Source organism: Macrobrachium nipponense, chromosome 15 (genome assembly GCF_015104395.2).
Source record: "Macrobrachium nipponense isolate FS-2020 chromosome 15, ASM1510439v2, whole genome shotgun sequence".
Taxonomy (NCBI): Eukaryota; Metazoa; Arthropoda; class Malacostraca; order Decapoda; family Palaemonidae; genus Macrobrachium; species Macrobrachium nipponense.
This window is the reverse complement of record NC_087208.1, coordinates 39,402,235-39,412,410: the sequence shown is the minus strand read 5'-3', so window position 1 is coordinate 39,412,410 and position 10,176 is coordinate 39,402,235. Positions and strand designations below refer to the sequence as shown.

The 10,176-nt window shown below is 37.6% G+C and overlaps 3 protein-coding genes across 3 annotated transcripts; all 3 read right to left on the bottom strand.

The window, feature by feature from the left end:
• LOC135226806 (cuticle protein-like) lies at positions 1 to 760 on the bottom strand. The gene is made up of 2 exons (XM_064266497.1): positions 515 to 760; positions 1 to 355 (listed from the first exon to the last, which is right to left on the bottom strand). The coding sequence occupies exons 1-2, from the start codon at positions 707 to 709 to the stop codon at positions 23 to 25; spliced, it is 528 nt and encodes a 175-aa protein (XP_064122567.1). The 5' UTR covers positions 710 to 760; the 3' UTR covers positions 1 to 22.
• A 4,166-nt stretch (positions 761 to 4,926) lies between these two features.
• LOC135226805 (cuticle protein 7-like) lies at positions 4,927 to 6,267 on the bottom strand. Its single transcript, XM_064266496.1, has 3 exons — positions 6,236 to 6,267; positions 5,821 to 5,895; positions 4,927 to 5,598 (listed from the first exon to the last, which is right to left on the bottom strand). The coding sequence occupies exons 1-3, from the start codon at positions 6,245 to 6,247 to the stop codon at positions 5,104 to 5,106; spliced, it is 582 nt and encodes a 193-aa protein (XP_064122566.1). The 5' UTR covers positions 6,248 to 6,267; the 3' UTR covers positions 4,927 to 5,103.
• Positions 6,268 to 8,013: 1,746 nt separating this feature from the next.
• Positions 8,014 to 9,006, bottom strand: LOC135226804 (pro-resilin-like). Its single transcript, XM_064266495.1, has 3 exons — positions 8,967 to 9,006; positions 8,629 to 8,703; positions 8,014 to 8,496 (listed from the first exon to the last, which is right to left on the bottom strand). The coding sequence occupies exons 1-3, from the start codon at positions 8,970 to 8,972 to the stop codon at positions 8,101 to 8,103; spliced, it is 477 nt and encodes a 158-aa protein (XP_064122565.1). The 5' UTR covers positions 8,973 to 9,006; the 3' UTR covers positions 8,014 to 8,100.
• Between the last annotated feature and the right edge of the window lie 1,170 nt (positions 9,007 to 10,176).

Sequence of the window (10,176 nt, the reverse complement as noted above, 5' to 3'; positions counted from 1 at the left end):
AGTAGGTCTGGAGTAAGTAGGCCTAGGTTCGGGTTCTGGAGCTGCGTAGAATGGGAGCTGGCTCAGACGATTCGTCAGACTCCTCCTCGGGTTCTGCGTACTGGGCTTCTCCCTCGTAGGAGACCTCAGCTATGTAGCCGGAGTCTCCGTCGACGTAATACGTGACTGTCTGGCGACGTCCATCGGGGAGTTGGACGCTGTAGGACCCTTGTGTGTTGTCCTCCTCACGTTCCTCCTGTGGTTTGAAGTTGGCGCCTGAGTAGCCATCCTCCACGGCGAACTCGAAGTTGTAGTTGGCAGGTTCGGTAGGCTCTTCGACAGACTCTTTCGAGTATTCAGACGAGGTAAGTTCGACCTAAGGAAAACGGCATGATTATACTTTAAGCCACAATGGAGGAATAGAGCTGGGTGTTCTGTGGCACTTACGTTAAGAATATAGAATAAATGCACTGTAATATTTCACCAGTATTGATTAACCAACAAAGAATATTCCACCAGTTTCAAATAAGCCTACCTCAGGAGGTCCATAAAGCTGAATTGGCTGCTTATCGGCTGCAGCTACGGAAACCAGCACCAGGAGGAAAAGAACCTGGAAATAGATACATTTTTTGTGAAAATTTTGATTACAAAGACACATACGAACACAAATGATAATTATACAATAACTCGGTAGGTCTAATTCGGCTGTGGTGTCTTCTAGCGTATCCATGAAAGAAGATACTTATAGGGTCCATAGGTATTCACGTTTCTGTCAGCAGTTTTATACTTGCGAGACACTCATCCTTGACCACGTCAACTCAAATAAAACATCCACCATTAACTAGCCTTTGAGTTCATCTTGAGAACGCCGTAGGCGATGTGATGCTCCTGTCTAGAGACCGCTCATATTTATATTCGAACTTCCGGTCATGATGAATCTTCATTGATACCTGTACCTCGAACGAGAAAATCACGAATAAGGGCGCTCTAGAAGGCTGAGTTGATCTTGATTTGATTAGATGAAATTGAATGGAGAAATCGGGTTTTCTTTATATCAAGGTTTCTTTTTCTTTTTCTTTGTATCAAGTAATTCTGTCTTTAACTTTAATTAATGTATTGTCTGGTTTTACGCAAACAATATATATATTCTAAGGATTACTTGCCATTTTCCCTAATTGCAGTTAAGGAAGAGGGTGCATTCTGAATTTTATTCTCAGAAGAAGATAATATATGGGAAATAATTATGTCAAAGTACCGTGATTTCAATGATAGTTTAATATGAAATGTGACATACCTTGTGAACTATTTACGAGGTAGAAATATCATTCAAACGTAAATACTAAATATCAAAATTTCATATATTATAAAAGATATGGTGTTTTAAAGCTGACAAGTAAAGTAAGCTGATATAATAATTATAAAGTAAGAAATGAAATTTTATAAAACATATAAAAATGATAATGAAAATGATGAATGCCAAATAAATTCTCCTTCCTCAGGGATATATAATCAAATGAAATCCTTCTGTAATAAAGAACTATAATTCCAAATTCTGGAATTATATACCAGAATTCAAAAAACAGTTGGACAAAGAAGTAGCGATACTCTCCCATCACGATTACAAGTCCTCTTTCACTTAGTCCTTAAAGTTTTGAGAAATCTTCAGAAAAGATGTAAGAATTACTAAAGACTTTTAAAAATTCAATTCATTTACGATCGATTTCGATACGTCTTTAATCACTTATCCCAAGACGAGGGAGATTTTTCTTCTGAATGTGATTATCTGACAAGCGATGTTATCAAGCATAATTATGGCAAAATCGGTGTTTTATTTTGCAGTGTGAAGGTGAATTGGGAGTCACGACTCATATGGTAAAAGGCCTTCTAATACGAAACATGATGAAAAATGATCGACCGAATGCAAGCATGCTTTTCAAAGAAGACTAACACATTTAAAGGAATTGAAAGAATATATTAGAATACTTCTGAAATAAAACCTAGTCTCTGAAAGTAAAGTTCTTTATCAAAATTCAATTACTTTACTGCCAAGTTTCGACGGTGCGAAATTCTTTATGATAAAAATTCTCTTAAAGTGAAGGGATAGAAACGTTCCAGTGCGATTCTGGAAAGCAGTTCCCATAACGCAAGGAATATGTAGTCCCAAGTAACAGAAATCCACGTGCATAAAAATTTGTTGTACTGAGCTACACATGACATCAAATAACTATCATAAATGACACTTGGTAACTCGGAAGTAATAGGAAGTGTTCCCATTGTCTTCCAATAAGATTTAAATCTGTTTTCATAGACAAGAAATACGAGTAAAAAATTAGCAGAAGTTTTCTCGGCGCAATCGAGTTTTCTTTCTGCTTGTGGCCTCAGTCACGGCCCATAAAACTCTTATCCGCTGCCCAAGACAGTGTTGCCGTTTCATGAAGAAGGAATTCCCATAAATGGGACCAGAAAATCCCACAGATTCCCACAAAGTATTCTCGGGCTCCCCCAAAATATCCCATAATATATTTTTCTAAATTTAATATAACTTCGATTTCCCTTGAACACATGAAAACTCCTTGGCATCATATTGAGTAATAGGAAATCTTAGTGCTCTATATTTTCAAAAGATGTAAAAATAACAGATACGTTTTGAAGTTTCCTGCTTTATTTGCAAAATAAACAGTAAGCCTACTGGCAAAAGTAATTGAAGGCTGCTGAGTGACTTGAGTACCTAATAATGACAAAATTAGAATAATCCTTGGAAACAAAAATTAGAATAATCCTTGGAAACAACAGCAATAATTAAATAAAATAGTCCTTGGAAATTAAGACAATAAAAATTAACTTATGTATAAAGCGAAGCATTAATCAATAATAGAAAGCATAAAACTTAAAATATTCAAAACACATTAACATTAATGTTCCTCTTCTTCGTCCTCCTCATCTGCTAAAGCCAGCAACTCTGTCACAATCTTCGTATTTAATGACGTCCTTAGCCATAAAATTTTTTATCATGTTAATAGGTGGCTCAAAAGTTACGCATGTTTCATTTTGAAGCTTTAGGCCATACCTTATTTGTAAAATTGCCTCTACACTCCGTACAACTAGGCGGTTCCTCAGCTTATTGTGCACTGCGTTCATCTGAGAGAATATCCTCTCGACCTGGTCTGCGTTGATTAGGGGGGGGGGGGGGGGGGGGGGTGGGGGGGGGGGGGGGGGGGGGGGGGGGGGGGGGGACTGAGGATTGAGAGACTGCTGGCGAATTAGCAGTATAGCCACTATGGCCAGAGTTTCATGAGCCCCATGAAACTGCCACGGTAGAGTCGTGGCTTATATTGTGGTTACCTATAGCGCTGCCAGAACTACGATTATGGCTAACTTTAACCTTAAATATATAATAAAAACTACTAAAGCTAGAGGGCTGCGATTTGGAATGTTCGATGATTGGAGGGTGGATGATTAACATACCATTTTGCTGCCCTTTAGCCTCAGTAGTGTTTAAGACCTGAGGGCGGATGGATAAACAATAGCCTTCTTTTACAGAAAACTAAAAAGTAAGTTTCACAACAATCAAAGACAAGTACACAGAATTTCTCATCGCTTGAAAAGTACCGAAGGGATCGAATCTGCTTTAGTTTAAGTATTTTCCTTTGAAAAAAAAAAAAAAAACTGCACAAAATCAAGGAGATTCATCTGACCTCAGCATCTAAGTATATGCAAGGTCTCCAGTCATCACTGAGAAGTTCAATAACAATGTTCTCCAACATGAACTGAATTTCTCACTTCGTGTAATTTCATGGTAATAAGTTTTTAATAACTGAAGCATTACCTACATCCACATCATGCTATTGAGAAAAAAAAAACTTCCAATGTTGTGGCTTTGAATTAGCTAATTGTATCAGTTTTTCGCCAAGCACAATCCTTAATTAATTACTAAGATTCGAAAATATATCAAAATTATTGAATTTAATCTTTTTTCCTGCCTTTACTTCATTGAAATATAACTCGATGAAACTTATCGCCAGTTTATGATTTTAAAAAATCCAATAGGCTATTGGATAAGATGGACATTAGTTTCACATCATCCCAAGCTATTTACGTATACTTTCTCAATTTTTTTTATCTACCCAGCTCTGTTCTTGCTTCCCCTCGAATTTTAACAATTAAATTCCAGTAATTATAAGTGTGGTCAAGTCTATTCATAAATACTTATATATGCAATATGACAATTATTTAGAGGAATTGGCAAAAATACGAATTTTATTATCAGATTAGTGAACTATTTCGCTTCTTCAGGCTGTTAAATGACTTAGCAAATATTTTCGTCATACGTTGTTTAAATAATCGACTGAGATTGTACCTCGTTTATTGGAGGCAATCTAAGATACAGCTTCGCCCCCACTATACAGAATTGAACTAATATGTGGCCTGACGGCAAGTATTAGACTTACAGTGTTTCCAAAATCAATTCGTTGTGATGCTCAAGCCATAATGTACTTACTTTGTCGTGAAGGATATAATGTAAGTATTCAGATGCTATTTATGATTCTGGATGATAAAATCTAGATTGTACTGCTGAATCGATGGATATCATGACCTTCAATGCAATAAGGACGGCAGAGAGTTATAATAATATTTCTTTCCAGTGATTTAAACTCTTGTTGCTAGTAAACAGATCATTTTTGCTGATTTGTCCTAAAGTGTTTTCTTTATCTTAATGCACTTAGCAGAAAATCTCCATTGATATTTACAAAATAGTTCAGGAACGTAGATTAACTAAGGAAGATATTTCTTTTTCATTACTGTCTTCAAAACAACTTGAAAGACCGACTTTTCTACTAAGATGAATTAGACCATTAGTTGACCAGGGGATAACTGATAACAGCATCTTTATGGAATTAATTTAATAAATAGTTTAATTCTGAATACAAAAATAAGCATTTTCCTGGATAAAACAAACAGCATACATAAGTGAAGTTGGCTATTACACTTTAGAGAGAAACTCTTAAAGTTTCAGGAGTGGATTCAAATATGAAAAAGCATTCGGATATATCAATAAATATGAAGCAAAAATTAAATAAGAACATGGCTTCCAATTCTGAAAAAAAGTGCCTTCTGATCTAAAAATCAGTTCTTGGGAGCACCATAAGACCTCTTAGGTGGGCCATATAAAGATTCTGGGGTCTCTTCTTCTTCCTCCGATTCCTCTGAAGCAGCTTGGTAAGTAGGCCTTGGTTTGGGAGTTTTGGTTGGTTTCCGAGGAGCGTAAGTAGGTCTAGAGTAAGTAGGCCTAGGTTTGGGTTCTGGAGCTGCGTAGATGGGAGCCGGCTCAGACGATTCGTCAGACTCCTCCTCGGGTTCTGCGTACTGGGCTTCTCCCTCGTAGGAGACCTCAGCTATGTAGCCGGAGTCTCCGTCGACGTAATACGTGACAGTCTGGCGACGTCCATCGGGGAGTTGGACGCTGTAGGACCCTTGTGTGTTGTCCTCCTCCCTCTCCTCCTGGTGGTTGAAGTCGGCGCCTGAGTAGCCATCCTCCACGGCGAACTCGAAGTTGTAGTTGGCAGGTTCGGTAGGCTCTTCGATAGATTCTTTCGAGTATTCGGATGAAGCAGCTTGTACCTAAAGATAGCGATGCGATTATTCTTAGTTTCTTTATGGGAAGAGAGCTGGTAAGTCAACTATTATACTCTAAATCTCAGTATGGGAACAGCTCGTGTATTATGTTACCTATGTCAAGATATACTTCATGTTTTTGTTTTTGTCTTAGACGCATTTTTTTTTTTTTTTACTGATGAACGTTATCTGAGAAGTAATATGCCACTAATTTCCAAAAAGACCTACCTCAGGAGGTCCATAGAGCTCACTTGGTGGCTTATCAGCCACAACTGCTGAAACCACAGTCAGGAAGAAGAGGATCTGGAATACGAAGAATCACCATAAATTCATTATAAAGACACCGCCAAATGGGAAAAAGAGTTAAATTTAACTTCTAAGCCTACAGGGGCTATTGACTTGAAATTCAAGCTTCCAAAGAATACGGTGTTCATTAGGAAGAATTTAGAGGAAGTAAAGTTAAATTAATTAATAGAAAAATAGATAAAGAAATATCAAAATGCAACAAGAATAGTATTAGGGTTGTAATGCATCGTAATTCAATATTCCCGTTTCTCATGCAGCAAGTTTTCACCAGCGTAAGTATTTTGTCTTTCTAACCACAGAACCATTGAAACTAAAGTATGCTCCCCACTGCACAGACCTTAGAATTCATCTCGAGAGCACCGTAGGAGATTTGATGCTTATTTTCCTCACATCAGTCATATTTATACTCCTGAAGTTCTTCCATGAAGCCCGTGAACGAGAGTTCAACCTTGAAAAATAAAGTCACGAAAAACTGCACTCGTGACGGTTAGGTCTAGCTCGATATAAGGCTAAGAAATGAGAGAAAGCAGATTTTCATGCATTCTTGAAGGATATTCCTCGAGGTTCGTCGGTACTATGAACACGATGAGAATGTTAAAAAATTTATTGAATTCATAACAGTGAAATATCATTGCGAGGCTGATAACAGGATCTGTTTCACCTGCGGAATATACTTTCCTAAAGAATTCTTTCAATTCATCCAAATTTTTAAGTCTTTAAGTATGTTTTGGAATAGACATATCGTTCTAAGTTTCCCTTTTCGCTATCTGTCCCTGTTTAAGTGTGTCCCTACCAGTTCAATCCAACTTTCTAAGTTGCAGACACCCTGACCTTCTTTCCTTCAATAAAACTTGACTTTTAAGTGTCCTTAAACCTACTGTGTCTGAGCTAGTTGACTGACGTTCCCTCAGTCATATTTAATGAATAGGTTAATGCATATGCAAAAAGTATATAAAAATTGAAATGAAATGTATAGCAATATACTTTACTACGGATATAACATATCCTTGTGACCTATTGATCATGAAATATCACGAAACAATAAGTAAATCAATTCAAGCGCGTATCTCAAAGTCAATAATTTCTTGTGCGTGAGTTCTTTCAGGGGGATCAGAGAAAACAGGCTTTCAGGCTAATGAAGGTGTGAGGTGTTTGCTCATTTACCTGTTAAATATTAAAAAAAAAAAAAAGTAGAGGAATGCGGAAATAAAGATGGAAATGACGAATCATAAAATGATTATGCACATTTATAAGTGAAGTTATCTTCCGATGAATAGCAGTTTTCAGTTATAAAGATAAAGTTGAAATATTTATATCTTTTCACCACTATTTTCGTGGGGAAGGGATTTGGTGTGGTGTGTGGTAGCTGGTTTCTAACAAAAAAAGTCTGCCTCTTTGTTACTGTCACTCTTATACTTTTAGGTTAATAGAGCACACTGATGTAACATATTTATACATTTATATTAACCAGTGAATTACATTATCATCATCCTTATCATCTAACATCATTTCACCTGTCACCTATAATTCCATCAACTCGTCCCTGTTCCTTTCCCCTTATGCAAAAGCGTTTTTAAATTCACATTAACCTCCTCCTTTATTGCAGCCTTCAAACCTGCCTCTTATCAATCCAATTAATTCTATAACAACTCAAAATATAACAATCTGTTTCCATTTGTATCGCTAATTTTAAATACGTTTGCCAGTTAACATTTCTTACTTCTCTCTAGTGCAACTCTTTTCTCTCTGAAGGTACTGTTTTGATTTGCTCCTACAGTTTCATCAACTTTAACATTTCTCTTTCACTTCCTTCTTGGCTTCCTTATTACCTCCTTTGGATGCTTTGTTTCTTTGCATTTCTTCAATATCTTCTTCACAAAGTCCTCTATCATTAAGCACTCCGTTGCTGCCCCGTCGCCACAACTTTGAACTTTGCAGATTCACAATCTTTAGCCATAAGCCATATGATCCTTTTAGTTGTATGTACTCAGGCGTGTACGTTAAACTTCCTATACCCTTTAACATTTTGCACAACCCATGAGCTGTCCTAAAATTAGGGCCTGTGCTTCCAGAACCCCATCTTAGTCCAAGGGTGAATGACAATCAAGTCCTTGATCATCAGAGTTTATTTATTAAATACAATCTACGTCAAATAACTTACCGAGCTGAGGGTCCATTGCCTAAAGCAAGGGAACGAAAAGCTTACACAGGAACTCCATAGGATGAGCTTGGTGGGGAATATGACTGGAATTCACGAGAGTCAGGGGCTGAGTAGGTGGGTCTCGGGGCCGAAAATTCCCTGGAATCGGCAGTGGAGTCTTCTCTAGACTCAAAGGAATCAGGATAGCGAGCCTCTCCTTCGTAGGTGACCTCGGCTAAGTAGCCTGAGTCTCCGTTGACGAAGTATTTGACGGTCTGGCGACGACCGTCGGGAAGCTGGACGGTGTAGGTGCCTCTGGTCTGGTCGTCGTCGCGGGATTCCTGGTGCTCGAAGCTGGCGCTGGTGGAGTCGTCGTGGACGCCGAATTCGAAACTGTACTTGGCGGGCTCGAAGGATTCGTCCGAGTTGCCCTCGAAGGATCCTTCGAAGGAACTGACCTGCAAAGGTAATGGAAGTGTTGGTCATTTTAGGTTGAAGGACTGAGGGCTGAAAAAGTGTCATATAATGATGATAGTGTCGCATCTTGACTATGACCCAGAACGTTCTCTCTCGAATCTCATCCGCCTTACCGTTGGTGGTCCGTAGGATGTGGATGGTCGCTTATCAGCAGCAGCTAAAGCCACCAAACCGAACAGGAAAAGAACCTGTAGTGAGAAAAATAATGATCAATTATAACTATAACTCACCTGTTATCTCATTAGTATTCAGTATGATTCATGAGCTGTATCTAACACGTTCATAAATGCCCAAAATTATCATCACAACAGAAGCTATGAATTTTCCTGCGCATATCAGTCATTTCACCAAAGCAGAGAGAGAGAGAGAGAGAGAGAGAGAGAGAGAGAGAGAGAGAGAGCCACTTCCCGTCACAGGATTAGAGGAACAGTAAGGTTTCCCGAAGACCTACCTTCATCTTCGTCAGTAGCGATCGGTCGAGCTTATGATGATCTTCTCCATCCACCGGTTGTATTTATACCTGAATCACACTTCAAGAATCGGAGCTACTTTACGTCAACCGTTACTTCGGTTTCAAGCAAATTGCAAAAAAGAAAAAAGTGGGTAACGATAACAAGCTATAAAAAGCAACGTAACCCGTTTTTTTATGGCAAATAGGGAAAGGACTTACTTTCGAATGGCTCGTTGTTCCTTGTTAAACATTTAAATTTATTTTTTATTGCAGTTGAAACAGTAGTTAATAGCGTGTCAGACTCCTAGTACACTTTCAGATTTTATATTAAGCTGTGTTCTTGTTTAATATGAATCTTTAAGAAATGTGCGTTTGCCTGTAGAAACTCTGTATTCTGATCAATTGTTCATATCTTAGCGCTCTTTTTTGTAGTTTATTAAACTTCAAATTCACTGTATGAACTTACAAACTTCACAGTAATTTCATTTTTAAATGTGTTGTGTACATTTTGCCACATTTCTGGCGCATTTCCGTTAGGAACGGGAAATATAGACCGGGAAACAGATAGAAAATAGACTAGAGAGAGAGAGAAAAGATAAAAAGCTGAAACATATTACCAACAGTGATACATTCCTTTATATGTACAGAAATTTGGAATGACAAAGCTAAAAAAAAAACGTTCCAAAGAGAAAAATAACATATTAAAGGTTCCTTTATATTTCAAAAAGCATCAGCACTAAGAATGAACTAAGAGACCTAGTTCAGTTGCTTCTACTTAAGACCGACTGAAGACTGTCAACTTTTAAAGCTTCGAAATGAAAATTGATGTAACTTTCCTTCGCCTGTGTTCTAAATGCAGATTAATATATTGAGGTTTATTAAGTATAAGAAAAATCCTTCTGTCTGGATTGATTAAGACGTCTATTTCAGTTTACTGATAAATCGTGCCGTTGGTAAGACCTCTAAGACCTCTACCTCTCTACAGTTCGTCGTAAGTTAACGATGTATAAATACTTGTAAGATGTTTCTCTGCCACTTTTTACATACATATTGCAAACAGGTTGAGACCAAGTCAACGATTTGAAGTGGAGTGCAAATTTTTGAATAAGCGACATTGTGTCTAAAAGAAATATCTTCAAAACAAGAAAAATCATTGAGTATGAAAAAGCTGAATTCCTTATGAAACTGAGGAAAAAATATTGATTTTTTT

What these genes read in the sequence shown, in the direction of transcription:
- LOC135226806 (XM_064266497.1), bottom strand. Translation starts at nt 709, where the DNA reads ATGGATACGCTAGAAGACACCACAGCCGAATTAGACCTACCGAGTTAT. An exon ending in AGCTTTATGGACCTCCTGAG is followed by an intron (nt 356 to 514) that starts GTAGGCTTATTT and finishes CGTTTTCCTTAG; the next exon opens with GTCGAACTTACCTCGTCTGA.
- LOC135226805 (XM_064266496.1), bottom strand. An exon ending in AGCTCTATGGACCTCCTGAG is followed by an intron (nt 5,599 to 5,820) that starts GTAGGTCTTTTT and finishes CGCTATCTTTAG; the next exon opens with GTACAAGCTGCTTCATCCGA.
- LOC135226804 (XM_064266495.1), bottom strand. An exon ending in CATCCTACGGACCACCAACG is followed by an intron (nt 8,497 to 8,628) that starts GTAAGGCGGATG and finishes TTACCTTTGCAG; the next exon opens with GTCAGTTCCTTCGAAGGATC.